The 18,911-nt window shown below is 35.1% G+C and overlaps 1 protein-coding gene across 2 annotated transcripts in view; it reads left to right on the top strand.

The window, feature by feature from the left end:
• Nucleotides 1-18,911, top strand: part of GALNT13 (polypeptide N-acetylgalactosaminyltransferase 13) — a 663,623-nt gene that overhangs the window by 392,536 nt on the left and 252,176 nt on the right. For both annotated transcript variants that reach the window (XM_055398323.2, XM_088829452.1), the window contains exons 4-6: nucleotides 2,648-2,814; nucleotides 3,448-3,655; nucleotides 6,822-6,992. In XM_055398323.2, the coding sequence (XP_055254298.1) occupies nucleotides 2,648-2,814; nucleotides 3,448-3,655; nucleotides 6,822-6,992 (546 nt within the window). The remainder of the gene's footprint in view (nucleotides 1-2,647; nucleotides 2,815-3,447; nucleotides 3,656-6,821; nucleotides 6,993-18,911) is intronic.

Below are 18,911 nucleotides of genomic sequence, written 5' to 3' on the forward strand. Positions count from 1 at the left end.
GTGACAATACACAGCCTTGACGTACGTCTTTTCTATTTGGAACCAGTCTGTTGTTCCATGTCCAGTTCTAACTGTTGCTTCCTGACCTGCATACAGGTTTCTCAAGAGACAGGTCAGGTGGTCTGGTATTCCCATCTCTTTCAGAATTTTCCACAGTTTATTGTGATCCACACAGTCAAAGGCTTTGGCATAATCAATGAAGCAGAAATAGATGTTTTTCTGGATCTCTCTTGCTTTTTCCATGATCCAGCGGATATTGGCAATTTGATCTCTGGTTCCTCTGCCTTTTCTAAAAACAGCTTGAACATCTGGAAGTTCATGGTTCACATTATTGCTGAAGCCTGGCTTGGAGAATTTTGAGCATTACTTTACTAGTGTGTGAGATGAACATGATTAATTTGTGTAATAAGAATGATCCCATAAACTATTTTATTATGCAAAGTTTCTTGTGTGAAATAACTGTTTACATAGGAGAAAGAGGATGAATTAATAAAATATTAACCACATTTTATTTTATACTACATTAAATAATGACATAGTGGAAATTTTCTCTAAACAAAATATTATAGCTTCATTATTAGTAAATTAGTTCATTACAATGTTGTCACATATAATGAATATAAAATTAACATTTGTGTGTGGATTTTCTTAACCACAAAAATAAGGCATGATGGAAATAAGTTGAGAAGTTGGATCTAAGTATCTGCTTTTATTTTTATAACAATTTAGTTGAATAAATATCTTGTTCACTTTTTTCTTTATTAGCTTTTAGCATAACATGCAATAGGTTTAATTTAAAAGAAATGATTTATATACAAATGATAATAAGTAGCCTTCATAGACTATTATCCTTGGGTTAAACCAGTAGTTGCTGACTGTTGGACTGATTTCAGCTTGCTTTTTCAGTTTTACTTCCTTATTGATGATGACAGTCATCTTTACAACTCTCATGCTGAAAGTGAGGGGGTGTTTTGATGAGGCAGAAGAATGGAGGTTTGAGGAGAATCTTGGTGAGGACCTTTGACTTACCAAGACAGCTTTCTAAGTTTGTTTAATGATAAACTGCCTGGAACCCAAGTCAAATGATGATGAGACATATATTAATAGAAGCCACTTTAATCTTGCTACCAGAATGGGAAAAGATGACTCTGATCAACCTATCTGTTCTACCCAACATTTGAACTTTTTTATATACACAATGTCTTATATAGTGTGGATACTTAATGAATGTTATTCAAATATATATATGCTGAAAAAATGGTTAGACATATGTACATTCTTTCGTGGGTATATTACAGAACATTCACTGAGGAGGTGTTATTTTAGACTGTTTTAAAAAATGATTAAAGTCTCTGCCGGAATATAGTTGGTATTTATTTTATTACATGCCTTTGATGCCCACACTTTATTGGATTTTTTTCACTCACCTGTGAAGGGGACTAATTTTAACGATGCTAATTTTGTGTCAAGTATTAGGTCATTTATTGGTGGCAGGGTGTATCTGGTTCATTTTACTTTATGGAAAGATTTCAGTTTTCTTGCTCTTCAGCATATATTACCAGGAAAAGTAACGTAAGGTGAATAAACTTCTATTCCTGTCTGGATATCCAGTGACATTTTAAATATTCTATAATCACAATGATTTAACAGTATGTGACAAAAATGTCTAAAAGTTGACAAGTGGATATGCCTGAGAGCCACCTGCACGTTAAAATTGCAGTGACCGCCTAGAACATCTGCATGGTGATGGTTTAGTCGGCAAGTCAAGTCCAACTCTCTGTGACGGGCTTCTTTTAATTTATCAGCAAAATTAAGTTTGTTTTTTTTCAAAATATCAGGTTCTAAAATTAATAACAATTATGATGCAACCTTTCACTTAACCGTGTGTTCCAGGGATCAAGAGCATCTGAATCACCTGGAAACATTTTATAACCTGTATATTCTCAGGCTGCACCCTAGATCTGCTAAACCAGAACTGCATGTTACCCAATCTCCAGGTGATTCCTCTGTACATTCAAGAGATGTTCTGGAAGCCTATACCCTTTTGTCATCTCTGATTTTGTTCTTTTTTTTTTTTGAGAATCTTTGAAATATATCTTGACCCCAACATCTTTCCCTCACAGTAGACATGAATTATGGCATTCTTTAACAGAATGAAAAATGTACATGACTAGATTTTAGAAGAAAAGTAATCTGTTTAACAAGCTTCAAAGTCCTGTGAGCATATGTCTATTTATGTTCTCAGGAACTTTTGGGTTATTCAATAAATCTTTTTTCTAATCAAAAAGACAATTATATCAACTAAATGAATTCCTTTAGTACCTGGTCTTCTATTGATAGTCTCATAATGTTATTTTAGCTTTCTTAGACTCGTGTCCAAATCATGCCTTTTTGTTCCCTAGAGTTAATGTAAAATTTAAAAAAAATAGTTCAAATAATACTATTAAGTGTTCATTTTTAATTTTCAAAGTGCCAAGTGAATACTCACAACATATATAAAAAGGAAAATAATTTTAGATAACCATAAAGTGTTGTTGTAATAAGGGATTTTTTAGTCTAATTTTGTGTCATAATGGATATTTTTATTGCAATGATTAGAAGGAAAAATAAACTTATTACCTTGTCCCTCTTCTTTCCTTTCTTCCAGATGCAAGACAAAGGTCTACCCTGATGAACTTCCAAACACAAGTGTAGTCATTGTATTTCATAACGAAGCTTGGAGCACTCTCCTCAGAACTGTTTACAGTGTTATAAATCGGTCCCCACACTATCTGCTCTCTGAGGTCATCTTGGTAGATGATGCCAGTGAAAGAGGTAAAATTATTTTTCTTGTATATATATATTTTAATTATTGAGCTTTATTTTTTTCACAAAGATAACAGGGTTATGATCCATATTTTCCTTGTAATTATACTAACCCTGAAACTACCTATCAAATTCTTTCAGTATATCTATCCAGTGCCACACCAGAAACAAGTAACTAACTCTTTCAGTTTACTTCATGATTCCATTTAGTTCTTACTAACCTAAGAAATCAGCCAAAATGACTTTCCAAAGTATTGCTCTTTTTTTCCAACTCAATTGATCATATGAATGAACATTTATATGACACGGTAGGTATTTGGCTCTCTTTTTTTATTGTAGGTAAAAGAAAAATAACTTATATTTAAGAAGACTGCAGTAGCCAATGTGGCCCAGTTTATAAATTACAGTCTAGTATATTAATTTCCTAGTGTAGCCTTATCCTTGTCAGCCAAGTGATAGAGTCATAATGAACTGTACACTAATAGTGATTAAATCTCTGTATTTTTTTTTAACCTACTGCAAAGCATGTTGACAGGAGTTGACCATCACTTCTGTGTGTTTAATTTCCATCCAGGTAGTAGTATCCCTTCTCTGTCTTAAAAGAGTTTCAAAACTTTATAAATTCTTAATTGCACATTGCAGATTTTCTCAAGTTAACATTAGAGAACTATGTGAAAAATTTAGAAGTGCCGGTAAAAATTATTAGAATGGAAGAGCGCTCTGGGTTAATACGTGCCCGCCTTCGAGGAGCAGCTGCTTCAAAAGGACAAGTCATAACTTTCCTGGATGCACACTGTGAATGCACGTTAGGATGGCTAGAGCCCTTGCTGGCAAGAATAAAGGAGGACAGGTAAGAATTCATATGCTCTGTCTGTCTGGATTTTGACTGAACTTGTTAGGACCGTTACAGCTATCCCTCAAAACTTTTCTTCCCAAGCTGCTATTTTCAGAATGTTTATTTCCTAGCTTTTAAAAAAGTAGTCCCCTTACTCCTTATTTAATTAAGATCTTGATTTATGTCAAACCTGAATATTTGATTAAGAAAGTCAAGCAATTCAAACAGTAAAGATTCTGAATATTCATTTTATAGGTGAAGGAAATCAGTCCAATCAGAAATAGTAGTATATTTTACAAAATATATTTTCAAAGCAGCTTTGTCTTCACAACCATTCTGTGAGGTAGATAATAAAGATACTCTTCTCTGTATCTGATGATAGGGAGGAACAGATGAGTTAAATAGCTTGTCCTAGAAATTATAAATGACGAGGACAACAATTTAGTTCTCTCCACTTTCAGAACAATCTTCTCTCTACCTAGTCACTGTTCTTAATCAAAGTCGAGTGCAAAGCTACCTTGAAGATCTTAAAAATAAACTCATATACACTCATGCACCCCACTGAAATGAAATCATGATTTAAAGAAAAGCACAGCTGTAAAAATGTATATTTAAATAGTATTGCCATTCTATACAGACATATCGTGAAATCTGAAAAGATGAAGAATGTTTATAGAAATTAGAAACCCTCATAGATACCTATAATTCTTTCCCATGTGATGCTACGAAGTTTAAATGGATTTCTTGCAGTTATTCATAACTATTGATGATAAATAAGTATCATTCCTAAGCACCTAGTGAAGACAATTATGCTGATTGCTGTTTGAAATAATAGCAAAACATTGCATAGCACCTTGCTTGCATAGTCATTTCACCTACAGTAGAAAGGTCTTCTTAGAACTGAAGTTTTTAATTAAGGCTCCAAGACAGGGGCTGCTTTATGTGAGCTAGTGCAGCTCTATCACATAAATGGCATGATTTGGTATTTGCCAGGAAGATGGATGGAGGTTGTCAGTAAAATGAACCATAGCAGTTGAAGAAAGCAGTGGGAACCTTTTAGTCTACTGAGTGTAATATATGGGTAATAACATTTTTCCATTCTGTGTATTGTATGCACAGGAGGCTAAGGCTGGCAAAGTAAAATGAACTTGGAACATCTTAAATGCATTTCCTGGCAGCTTTTCACACATTACGCTGCTTTTTAAAACATGTGTTTCATATTCAACTTAGTGAGATGATAATATAATATTGCTTCACTATGGTCATGAATAGATCATTTATTTTTTAATCTAACAACATATTTAGATTGTGGAGTTGGTGATGGACAGGGAGACCTGGCGTGCTGTGATTCATGGGGTCGCGGAGAGTCGGACACGACTGAGCGACTGAACTGAACTGAACTGAATGTCTTATCTTGCTTATATGTTCTAAAGTTGCCATAACTAGATAATAAAGTTCTATTGAAGGTTATTAGATCTAATGTCATCATGTAATTTAAATGATTACATTTAATGAAGAAAGAAAGATATTTTTTTAAAAGGAACAGAGTTACCAAGAAGCTTTTCCAAGGCTAGGTGAAACCTTTTAAGTTCTGTTTTTTAAAAGATTCATTTGTTTATTTTTATGGCTGTACTGAATCTTTGCTGCTGTGCATGGGCTTTCTCTAGTTGTGGCAAGCAGAGGCTACTCTCTAGATGCTGTATGTAGGCCTCTCACATTTCAGTGGTTTCTCTTGTTGCGTAGCGCAGGCTCTAGGCACATGGGGTTCAGTAGTCACTGTGTGTGGGCTCAATAGTTGTGGCTCCAGGGCTCTAGAGTGCTGATTCAGTAGCTGTGGTGCACAGGCTTAGTAGGCCCATGGACTGAGGGATCCTCCTAGACCAGGAATCAAACCTGTGTCCATGGCTTTGGCAGGTGAATTCTTCACCACTGAGTCACCAGGAAAGTTTGAAACCTTTTAATTTCAGAGGACTCTAGACATCGGTCAATTGTATGGCATATAAGACCAATTAGAAATTGAGCATTGGTGATACAGGTGTTGCAAAACCAGAATAAATAATGGGCAACATTTCCTTGTGTTCCATATCTATGGGTGATTCTAGAGCATATTTGTGTATTTACTTTCTATCTTATATGAAAAACAAGCTCTACTTTTTGGAATTGGCTATAAACAAGGCGCAGTTGTTTAAACATTTACTTTGGAGATGACAGAAGGTTGACACCATAGTAAAACATACAGGCTTGGAATAGGGGTAGACTAGAGAAAGTGCAACATGGATTAAAAGAATACCTAATGACCTCCCATGGTGCAAAGTTCCTTATCCTAAAAAGCTACCATCAAGAATATCAAATCTATGTGTGTATAACTTAATCACTTTGCTATACAAAATGATATATATAGTATAAATTAGCAACACTGTAAATCAACTTTACTTCAGTGAAGTAAATTAAAAAAGAAAAGAATACCAAATCTCCTGGCTCTTCTTCTTACTTTAAGAAAAAAATGGATCATAAAACTCCAGAGACTGAAGTTGCTTATCTTTTCCTATTTTAAAATATGTAGATTGTTAGTGTAAACTGCTGTCTAAGATAATTCACTCAGAAATTGTCATGAACCTAGTATCTTTCATAGGAAATATTTACTTATGCTGATGATCATGGTTTTTATTGTTGCTTCTCTTTGTGGGTTTTCATTTGTTTGTTTTTCCACGAACATTTTCTCTGAGTTATCTCTTTAAACTATTGCCTTTGAGAGTCAAGCTACCAGATTGAATTTGCTATCATTCATCCTTCACTCCCTGCACACCATTGCTTTTCAGTGGGCTATAGCTGAAATGCTGCATAATATCAAAGCAGTCTACTAATCATGCTTTGGGGAGACGTTTAATGAAAAATAGGCCATGTTCATCGTGCTGAGTTAGTACTTAGAATGCATTTGGAAATTAGCTTGAGGATCCATTAGTATATTTGATTAGATTATACATGATAGAATAAAAGTAGACTACGGTCAGATGTAATAAAAGGAAGTAATTCCACAGAGAAAAAAGGTAACATGACAATAAAGGCAAATTAGAGTCACAAAATAATTAAATTTCAATGTATCAACTATATGATGTTTAAAGAAGCTAATGAAACATTTAAATTATAATTTTTAAATCAGTTGATTTTAATTTTTCTGCAGGAAGACAGTTGTATGCCCCATCATTGATGTGATCAGTGATGACACCTTTGAATACATGGCTGGGTCAGACATGACTTATGGGGGTTTTAACTGGAAACTGAATTTCCGTTGGTATCCTGTTCCCCAAAGAGAAATGGATAGAAGGAAAGGAGACAGAACATTACCTGTCAGGTATGTGGAGCATATCTTCCAAAGCATAGCATGTGTATTCCTATAACAATTAAGGAATATTATATACCTATGTATTCATTCTTAAGGCTTTCAAAGACATCTACTTTTTATTCAAATACATATATGTATTATCATGAGCATGATCATCCTAGAATCAATGGAAATATTAATTCTAGTTTAAATCAACACAGACAAATTTAAGTATTGGCAGAGTACCAATTCTTTTTTGAAACTGTGTATTCTTATATTCAAAGTATATGTATTGTTAATTTTCTATGTGTCAAACATGTATTAGCTTTGATACTTCAGGTGTAGATATATACCTACCTAAATGTAGTTTATAACTGGGGTATGCTCAAAATTGAACTAACCAAAAATGTTTTGGTAAATGATTTAAATTTTCCAACCTTTAAGAGCTACTTTCCCTATAGATACAATAAAAGATACATTTGGAAAATTTTAATATATTAACAATTATGAAACATTTGTTCCAAATTATTTTAAGAATCTACTTAGCTTGAAATAATTACACTTAAAATATGTATGTCCTTAACCGAGAATATACATATATGCATCTATAGGTATACATGTATACCTATCATATACATGTTCAGTTTTCTGGACAAGCATTATCACCTTCTTATTTTAACATATTGTTGTATACCTCTTACCTGCAGCTAAAAATTGATTCTCTGAGCAATACTTGGGGAGGAAGTTCACTAGTTTAGCTCTTTAAGATGAATTTAGCAAATCATCATTTGATTGGAAAGATAGACTTTTCCAGTGGTTTAGTGGTAAAGAATTTGCCTACAGCGCAGGAGATATAAGAGACATGGGTTCAATCCCTGGGTTGGGAACATCCTCTGGAGGAGGAGATGGCAACCCACTCCAGTATTCTTGTCTGGAAAATTCCATGGCAGAGGATCCTGGAGGGCTACAGCAGAGGGTTGCAAAGAGTCGGACAGGACTGAGCATATACACACAGATGACCAAAAGAGAGAGAGAGAGAATAGAGAAATACCCTAATGTTTTAAAGCAATATATATATAAAACCCATTATCTAAACAAGAATGTCTCCTAACCTACTGAGAGAATGGCTTATCCATTGTTAAGACTAATTATATAATGAATTAATTGAAGCTTGCTCAAAGAAAAGCTAATAGAAAAGAGCTGTAACTGCTTTCTATTTAACAATTAAATATTGGGACTGTTAACCCTCTTGAGATATTAATTACATCAAAGAAAAAAATAAAAAGTATTTTCAAACAGTTGCATAAGGATGTGAAATTATTATATCAATATGTAGAGTATAATTTAGCAGTTCTTAAGTCTTGCTGTCATCTTCGCATTCACCATGTCTTATTGATCCTTGGCTTTAACAATTTGAAGGAATACAATGGCTCATATTACCACTGTTTATTTAGAAATCCTATTTCCCTAGATCATAGTTTTATTTATTGTTAGATGATTTCTCAGCTTCAGATCCCAAGTGGAAATTATCAAAGTACTTGACCAGTACACTCAAATCGAGATAGTGTGTTCATTTATTTGAAAATGAAGTTTAGAAGAATGCATGTGAGTACTTATTTTTTAACATGTCGGGAAAAGTTCTGCTTTACTTATTTTCTCCCAAATTCAGAACATACATAATTAAGAGGTCGCCAATATTCATACTAAGAAACTGCTGGTCTTATTCATAAAATTAAAGATCTACAGAGAAATCAACCATTGTTTCTCATCTTTAACTGAAACAAAAGAGGAAACAGCTAAATTGCTGTGTTTTAATCACAACTCCTGTGATTTTATTATAATAACATGGAGCAATGATGGAATCTGAGTATGTTTATTTGTTTGCGTCAGTAATTGCACAGTATTTTCACTGTGAGGGAACAGTATTTCAGTGGTGAGGAAGCTAGAGCAAGAGAAACAGAAAACTTAGTCTTTGCTGAAGTTTCTAGATTTTTATGACAAAAGGTTAATTAATTCACAGGCTGTGTTGTAACAGCCTGCAGGTAATTTTCATCAGCATAGCTGTAATGTGAACTTTCTCTGTACTTGTAATCTATTACTTGGAGGTGTGATCATTTTTCTCACATTCATACAAACAGATAAATCATTGTAAGTGTTAAAGACAATTTTTTTTCTACTTGATTAACAGAATTATGAATAGCTAAAGTGATTAAAATGAGGTTGAAATTTTGGTTTTCTTAGCAGAATGCTTCATTTAAAATGTCAGTTATGACAGAACTTTCTAGGGACTATAATTGGCTAGTTAAGTCATCATTTAGAAATACAATCACACATCTGCATACACAGAGAAACAACTTGAACTTGTAACCTAACCTTAGTTATACTGCATTTAAAGTAAAGTTTATGATGGTTATACTTATTATTCTATTGTCAACCTCTGGTCTTTGATATTTTCTTTTTGATAATAGATAGAGTTCGTGAAATGCTTGGCATTTGTGAAGTTATGAGTGTGGAATAATAGCATACATAATCCAGCTTTGTTCTTTCTATTTAGTTTTCTGTAATCAGTAAATTGTCCTTGACATTTTAGTAGTCAAATTAAATGCCTTTTCAGAAATATCTCAACTATACGTACAAAAATATGGTAATCAAATTATTAAACCAGAGGTCATTAACCAGGAACTTGTGTGTCAAATATGCTCTATAGATGTGTTTTCTTTGACCCATGTAATGTTTGGCATTTATTAAAATTACCAGTGTTTTTAAAATGAGATATTTAAAATAAAAATCTAAATTTCAAGCTATTCTTTAGAAGTAAGATTTTCCTACCGTGGTCCAATATTCCTACTTGGCATAATCAGGAGGAACTGAGTAAAACCTACCCATGTAGAAACAGTGTGAAAGTTTAGCCCAATCCCCCAGTTCCTTTTTTAGTGTGTGTCTCCCTGATTTTGAGGAAGAGGATCAACTGTTATTTTTCATTCTTGAACTTGGAGAAATATTTCTCTGGATCTGTGTCTCAATCACAAGTGAGAGAAGTATTCTTATGCAACTAATTGACTTCACATATTTTTATTTCCATGGCTATAATCTTTTAGAGGGCTTTCTTGATGGCTCAGATGGTAAAGAATTCGCCTATAATGTGGGAGACCTTGGTTCGATTCCTAGGTTGGGAAGATCCCCTAGAGGAGGGTATGGCAACCCACTCCAGTATTCTGGCCTGGAGAAACCCCATAGACAAAGGAGCCTGGCAGAGTACAGTCCATGGGGTCGCAGAGTCGGACATGACTGAGCAACTAACCATAGCACAATCTTTTAAATCTTTTATAATCTTTGATTTAGAGGCTACTGCCTGAAAAATGGCTGAGTTTGAAAGTCATTGAACACACAAGACCTGCTTAGTGTCTGGCATCAGCCATAAGTCTACTAGATAAGGAAAAGGCCAGCACAAGTGGAGAGAGTGGAGGTACAGGATTTAAACAAAGTCAGCTGATAGAGAGGTGTGTGCTTCTGAAAAAAGAACCTGACTCTTAATCTTACTGATTGTGTTTATCTCTTAAGTATGCCCTGCTGCTGCTGCTGCTGCTAAGTCACTTCAGTCGTGTCTGACTCTGTGTGACCCCATAGACAGAAGCCCACCAGGCTCCCCCGTCCCTGGGATTCTCCAGGCAAGAACACTGGAGTGGGTTGCCATTTCCTTCTCCAATGTGTGAAAGTGGAAAGCGAAAAGTGAAAGTGAAGTCGCTCAGTCGTGTCCGACCCTTAGCGACCCCACGGACTGCAGCCTACCAGGCTCCTCCATCCATGGGATTTTCCAGGCAAGAGTACTGGAGTGGCTTGCCATTGCCTTCTCCGAAGTATGCCCTGCAAGTAACCCTAAATAACTAGTTATAAAGATATTAGTTTCTACTTTAATTTCTCACTGATTAAAATAGATTACTTAATTAAAAGTCTACAGGGTTATTTATCAAGTCTATTTATCTTTCCCCTTTGTGTCTTTATGGACTTTTTTTTTTACATTTTGTCATTATTAATATTCTTAGTATGACTTCATTCTTACTTTGAGTACCATGTTCAATATTTTTCTAAAGCTAAACAAGAGTTCTAGATTGTCTTCTAATCCATGCTAGCATAATATTGAATGAATGAAGCATAAATGCCATTATGAGTTTTTTATTTCTGACACTTTTGACTTTGTCCATTTTTGTTAACATTTATCTAATCTCATACATGTATTTTTCTCTCAATTGAAATTAGGAATTTATAAAGAAAATTAAATAAATTAAACAATAGTATTAGTAACAACTTGGGTTACAATTATTATGAGTAACTCATAGTGTTCATAGTAACAACTTGGGTTACAATTATTATGAGTAACTCATAGTGTTCATATACATTATTTCCTGTGTCCTTCTAATATGATATGACAGAAGGAGCATTGAAGTTGGCTTTGGAGGATCTGAGTTTTATTTCAAGCTCCTCCTATTGAGAATTTACCAATTCTTCTTAACGCTGAAATGGAATATTATCCTCCTTGCCTTGCTTTTAACTTGTGAAGTGCTGTAAAACATTAAATGAATTTTGAGACTATTTTAAAGGTAATTTTAACTTTATTTCTTATAAGTAGAAGATATACGGATTGAAAAATAATGTGAAAAATATCTGTAAGTATTTTTAAGCAGAACACCAGTAAGCCAGTTCTTTAGTATTTTGTTATATTTACTTCCAGTGCATTTCTTTCCAAATACATTTCTCCACATTTTTAAAGTTGGTGTATCAACTTAGTATCTTTCTATGCCATTAAACATTTTCACAAATAAAAATTTTAATGGTTGTTAATATCTAAATTATTTACTAAGCTCTTTTTCAATTGTTGATAGTCAAAGTCAACCTGAGAGTTTTACACTTTATTTGTTTTTTGCTATTTGCATCTGTGGTCTCCAGTTTTTGCATATAATATAGTCTCTTTAAAATTATGCATTCAAGCAATATGAAATGTGTTTTAATATCCTGATACCTTTTGCCAGTTTGATTTCCCACTCCCCCCAAATCATCACTGACTCAAATTTATCAGGAAGTATAATAAGTGAAATACACTTATTCTGGAAAATCTGAGACAATATTTGTTATTATATAGTAGCAGCTAGTGATATATTTCTTAGTTTTTAGGTATCAGACTTTATTTTCCTCAGTCCAGTGAAAATTGCACTTTTAAATTGGATAAAAGAAGCAGAGATATGAGACACCTCTTTAAAATAAGAGATGCTAAAGAAACAGCACAGAGAAAGTGAAGTTTGTGCGCAGAATAGATTTCGAAAGAGTTGAACTTCAGAATGTTGAACAGTTCAACATGCATACCTACTTCTATTGAAAGCTAATATATGTTGATTTTGAGAAAAAAATATTCTACCCCAGGTGGAATCTTTATATTCTTTGGAGAAAATAGCACATTTATAGTATATTACTTCCTAATGGTTTAGGGGATAATTTGCAAGAGTTTCCTAGCAATCTGTTGAAATGAGATGGAAACAAGACTGGTACAGAAAGTTTACAGAGTGAAAAATAAACTATCATATTTATATATGGAATAATTAATTCACAAAAACATTTTAAAACATCTAGCCCCATTTTTTATTCTGACCCATCTGAAGCATTAAATGAAAAAAAAAATTGCACCATTTACTGTATATCCTCTTTGAAAGTTTAGAGTTTTATCAGGTGGTGAGGATTATGAAAAAGGATTTAGGAAAAAGAAAAAAACCTGTTCCTGCTTTGGGAATATAGGTCTTCAAGCACAGGTTAATGTATTTGATTCTAGTACTTCTTGATAAATGGATTCTTGGGCAGAAAAACAAGCCATTTGTCCCTATTGGGCAGAACTTTAATTTTTTTCTTATCCTTTAAATATAGCTTTGACATTATCTGTGTTCCATAGACTCTGCAGGATCTGAACAAGCTTCCTGCTCAGAGCCTAAGTTGGAATAACTCTTAAAGTAAGAGCTTCTTCTGTACCAAAAGCTGCATCTTCTTACTCAAACATATGTTCAAATCAGTGTTGTGGTGTGCAATATTCCAGTAAATGTCCCACTTTTTTTTTTTAATCCAAAAACCTTTAATTATATTCAACATGCAATTATTCATTACTTACTCTAGTAAAAGAATAGTTTATGCCTTTGCTTCCTTTCTTTCTCCTCTTCTTTTTTTTTTTATATTGAGTATAGTTGACAGAATACAGAAGGAAGGAGAGAAACTCACAGTGTCAAAATTTCCTTTAGTTTCTAAACATTCACAGTGGTTAACCAATTGAAGTCATTATTTTTTTTTTATGACTTGAACAAAATTAAACTTATGGAACTATTTCATATGGAACTATTACTTATGGAACTATTTGCCTTACATTTGTATAAATAATAAAATATATATGCTTTTCATTTCTCCTTATCATGGTTTATAATATGTGAGAAATATTATTAATGCAGAGCTAAAACCTGATTGTCTAGATACTGTGTAATTTGACCGCTGCAAATAACAGCCGAAAGCTGAGCGATAGTCTCACAAATCTTCTTCAGACTTTTCTCCAGAGATCCTGGTTATTTGCCAAGTAAGATTAAATAGAATCCTAGTATATCAAAGGATTAGTGAGAAGAAGTGATGTTTCAATAACTTTAAAAGAAATTGCTTTGAAGAGCAGTACTAACATTCACAGAAAACCATAGTACATAAATTTGGAGCTTGAAATCAAGAAAAGACTTTCAAATTAGCTATATTAAATCTTTTGTTGTGTGAGTTATATGGATACTGGAAGCTGGTTAGATGGAAAGAGAGATAGTTGATATACAGAAGGAATTTTTTTCTCAACTGGACCCTCAACTACTTGGGAGTCCCTGAACAAGATATTTAAATACGTTGCAGTTAAATTTGGTTGATCAAATCTGTAGGGATTTTAAAGCCCTAAAATATTGCACTCCTATTAAAAATTGATTAGAGCCTGAAAATAAGATAAAGCTGATTATTATCTTGACAAACAGATGTTTTCCTCTTCTTCATTAAAATTAAAATTTAAGTGTGCAGTACTTGCTTAGTGCTGATATTATTCTAAGAATATCACATACAGTAACACATATCCCCAACTTATAGATGATCAAATTAAAGTACAGAAAAGTGACTTGCTGAAGGTCACATTGTGGAATTAAGCTTCAAATCTAGTCAGTCCAGATACAAAGTCCATACTCCTAAAACTAAGTAGCTTCATCTTGGAGTCTCTTTACTGTGTACCTTCTTTTCATATACATGGTGGTTATACCAGCTCAGTGTAAAATACAGGATATATCGTCTTATTGGTGAAAATGCATCATTCCACTTTAGCATTACTGAATAATCAAATGTATTCTTTCACAATTTCTTTTGTCTTATGAAGTTCTGATGAAAATCTTCAGTATTTTTCCTTGTCAAATGCTTGCTTTTCAAGTTCTTCTCTACTCTGTGTTGTTATAAAGCTTTATATCTTTATTTCTAAAATACTATGAAACACAACCCCCCAAATTCTTACTAGATGATAAGGTCTTTAAATATCCTGGAATTTGTGAAGCCTTCTTTATTATCAATTTAGCGGATGTAAGCAAAGAATTTTTTTTTCACAGTTTCAGAAATACAGTTGCAGGGAATTTTGACTTACAATATGGACATGGGGATACATATTCTTTCTTGTTTATTTCACTTATTCAATAATTTATACTACTTTTAAACCAATATATTAACTGTACTTATAGAAGTGGTTAAGATGTTCATAGTAATAAATGTAATACTCAATAAGAAGTGACAATTGCCTCAAGAGAAACAGAGTGCTATAGTACAAGGAAGAAGGGAAGGATGACAACCAGAGTGTAGGGAAGAGGTTTGTACCAAAGCCCGCCTGTGTGGACTACACAAATTTTACATTGACCTGGAGCAGTTTTAAACATTTAAGGGGAGTCTACAAAGGAAGATTTAAGTAGCAAATGGATGAACAGATGTACTAAGGTTTGAAAGTGTGAGGCATTTACTGTAAACAACTAAACTTTTTGCATGTGTACATACTTAGCTGCTTCAGTCATGTCCGACTCTTTGTGACCTCATGGACTATATTCCCCCCAGGTTTCTTTGTCCCTGGGATTTTCCAGGCAAGGATACTGGAATGGGACACATGCCCTCCTCCAGGGGATCTTCCTGATCCAGGGATCAATTGAACCCATGTCTCCTATATCTCTTGCATTGGCAGGTGGTTTCTTTACTACTAGTGCCACCTGGGAAACCCACTAAACACTTTAAATACATAAAGATAGTTAAATGAAGGAACTCATCGGGTAGCTCTAGATCACTGATGGCAAAATAACATAAAAATCTGAATTTTTTTTAAATATAGGTTTTGGAACATCTGGTTAATGTTTTAAGAGGAACTTATATTTAGAGAAATTAATCAGGCTATGGTTTGCAGAATACGTTTTGGAAGTTGCAGACTGCAGAAGCAAGAACAATTCCAAAACAAATAGAAATAAGGACAAAAATTGGATAACAGAGATAAGTGTGAAAAAATACTTCAAAAGGAGGAAGTGAGTGGGAAATGACCGAATGAGGCAAAGTGATAAAGGTGCTGAATGGTGGTTTGATGAAATAAAATCTGGTGAATAAAGTCTTAGGGCTTTAGAAGGAAATAGAGGGCTTTGAAGGAGAAGCAGACATGGTAGCACTTTCTCTGTTATATACACTAAGCAGAGTCAGGAGGAGTTTCTTAAGAAAGCATCTAGTGAGTTATTGAAAGAGCACAACCAATTCAGAGGAGAGAAGAGACTACATAGGTTAGGAGTCAACCTCACAGAGGTGACACTAAAGGTACAAGACCAAGTAAAGGCACAAGACCAAGTAAAGAGTTTAGAAAGAGAAAAGTGCCTCTGAGAGACCCTTGAGAAGACTACATTTCGAGATCTGACATCCAGCAATGGAAAGGAAGAGGCATCAGTAAGTATCATGCAATATTCAAATTGGTAGAAGGAGAAAACTCTCTAGAACAATGCAGTGGGAGTCAGAGGTGAAAAGAAATTCAAGCAAGGAGGCTAATAGATTGTGTTAAATGCTTTCAAAGGAAAGGCTATTGAAACCATCCTTTCAATAAGGTCACCAGTGAAAGATATAGAATATATATGTCCCTGGTTTATATGATCAATAGAATGGAGTGAAGATGTATTGTAGCTTAGGATAGAACTTAATTGAGCAGTTTTGTAAGCTCAAAGGGACAATCTAAAAATCAAAGGCATGAAATATAGAAGTAGTAGTCAAGGAACAGAGACTTCCCTGATGGCTCAGCCAGTGAAGAATCTGCCTCCAATGCAGGAGACCTGAGCTTGATCCGTGGGTTGGGAAGATCCCCTGGAGAAGGAAATGGCATCCCACTCCAGTATTCTTGCTTGGAGAATCCTATGGACAGAGAATCTCATGGATAGAGGAATCTGGAAGGTTGCAGTTCATGGGGCTGGCAAAGAATCAGACATGACTGAGCAACTCACTTTCAGTAGTCAATGAACAGGTAGCTGAAAGGTTGCAGGTAAACATTAGAGGTTGTGGGTTTGATTCCAGGCTGCTGCAATAAAGTGAATATTCAGTTAAAGTGAATAATACATTTTCTGGTTTCCTGGTGCATTTAAAAGTTATATTAATATCATGCTGTAGTCTATTAAGTGTGCAAGAGCATTGCGTCTAAAACAATGTACATACCTTAGCTAAAAAATACTTGCTAAAAATTCTAACCATTATCTGAGCCTATGGGGTGAAGGATCTTGCCTGGATGTTGCTGTTGATGCCTGCTGACAAATCAGGATGGGCTTACTAGAAAGTGGGTGTGATTGTAGAAATTTCTTAAGACAGTAAAGCTTATCACATTGATTGACTTCCTTTCACAAACTATTTCTCTGTAGCATGTAATGGTATTAGATAACATTTTATTTACAGAAATGCTTTCAAAATTGGAGTCAGTCCTCTTAAATCCTGTCACTGCTTTATCAAATTTGTGTAGTTTCTAAATCTTTTGTTGTCATTTCCCAGTTTTCACAGACTCTCCACCTGGAACAGATTCCATCTCAATAAACTTTCTCTGCTCATTCATAAGAAGCAGTTCCACATCTGGCAAAGTTTTGTTATAAGTTTGCAGCAGTTCAGGCACATCTTTAGGCTCCATCTCTATTTTTAGTTCTCTTGCTATTTCTACCACATCTGCAGTTGTATCCTGCACTGAAGTCTTAAACCCCTCAAAGTCATTCTTGAGGATTGCAATTAACTTGTTCCAAATTCTTATTAATATTGATATTATGACCTCTTCCCATGAAGTGTGAATGTTCATAATGGCATCTAGAAAGGTGAATCTTTTCCAGAAAGTTTTCAATTGATTTTTCCCAGATCCATCAGAGGAATCACTACCAATGACAACTACAACCTAATGAAATGTGTTTCTTAAAGATTAAGACGTGAAAGTCAAAAGTACTGCTTGATCCATTGGCTGCAGAATGGATGTTGTGTTAGCAGGCATGAAAACAATATTAATCTTGTTGTACATCTCCATTAGAGCTCTATGGTGACCAGATGAATTGTCAATGAGCAATAATATTTTGAAAGAAATCTTTTATTCTGAGCAGTAGGTCTCAATAGTGAGCTTCAGTAAACCATGTTGTAAACAGATGTGCTATCATCCAGGCTTTGTTGCTCCATTTACAGTTAAAGGGCAGAGTAGATACAGCACAATTCTCAAGGGCTTTAGGGTTTTCAGAATGGTAAAGTAGCGTTTCGGACTCTTGTTGACCATGATGGCTACTCCATTTCTTCTAAGGGATTCCTGCCCAGAGTAGTAGATATAATGGTCATCTGAGTTAAATTCACCCATTCCAGTCCATTTTAATTCACTGATTCCTAGAATGTCTATGTTCACTCTTGCCATCTCCTGTTTGACCACTTCCAATTTGCCTTGATTCATGGACCTTACATTCCAGGTTCCTATGCAATATTGCTCTTTACAGCACCGGACCTTGCTTCTATCACCAGTCACATCCACAACTGGGTATTGGTTTTGCTTTGGCTCCATCCCTTTATTCCTTCTAGAGTTACTTCTCCACTGATCTCCAGTAGCATACTGGGCACCTACCGACCTGGGGAATTCCTCATTCAGTATCCTATCATTTTGCCCTTTTGATACTGTTCATGGGGTTCTCAAGGCAAGTATACTGAAGTGGTTTGCCATTCCCTTCTCCAGTGGACCACATTCGGCTGTGGTCCATGTGATCAGATCGACTAAGTTTCCTGTGATTATGATTTCAGTGTGTCTGCCCTCTGATGGCCCCTCCCAATACCTACCATCTTATTTGGGTTTCTCTTACCTTAGTCGTGGAAAATCTCTTCACAGCCACTCCAGCAAAGTGCAGCCGCTATACCTTACCTTGGACGAGGGGTGTATCCTCAAGGCTGCCCCTCCTGACCTTGAACTTGGAGTAGCTCCTCTCGGCCCTCCTGTGCCCGCCCAGCCACCACCTGTTGGACGTGGGGCAGCTCCTCTCGACCCCTGGCCCTGGCCTCAGGCCTGGGGTAGCTCTTCTCGGCCACGCCTCTTTGCCTGATCGGTTGCCCCGGGGCTGGCGTCTCTCTCACGTCTGCGCTGCCAGGGCCAGTGTCTCTCGGATGCAATCTTAAAAACAACAGAATGATTTCTGTTTGTTTCCAAGGCAAACCATTCAATATTACAGTAATCCAGGCCTATGCCGCAACCAGTAACGCTGAAGAAGCTGAAGTTGAACAGTTCTATGAAGACCTACAAGACCTTTTAGAACTAACACCCAAAAAAGATGTCCTTTTCATTCTAGGGGACTGGAATGCAAAAGTAGGAAGTCAAGAAACACCTGGAGTAACAGGCAAATTTGGCCTTGGAGAACAGAA

This window comes from Moschus berezovskii, chromosome 2, assembly GCF_049115385.1.
Source record: "Moschus berezovskii isolate FMDL1 chromosome 2, NW_MosBer_1.0, whole genome shotgun sequence".
Taxonomy (NCBI): Eukaryota; Metazoa; Chordata; class Mammalia; order Artiodactyla; family Moschidae; genus Moschus; species Moschus berezovskii.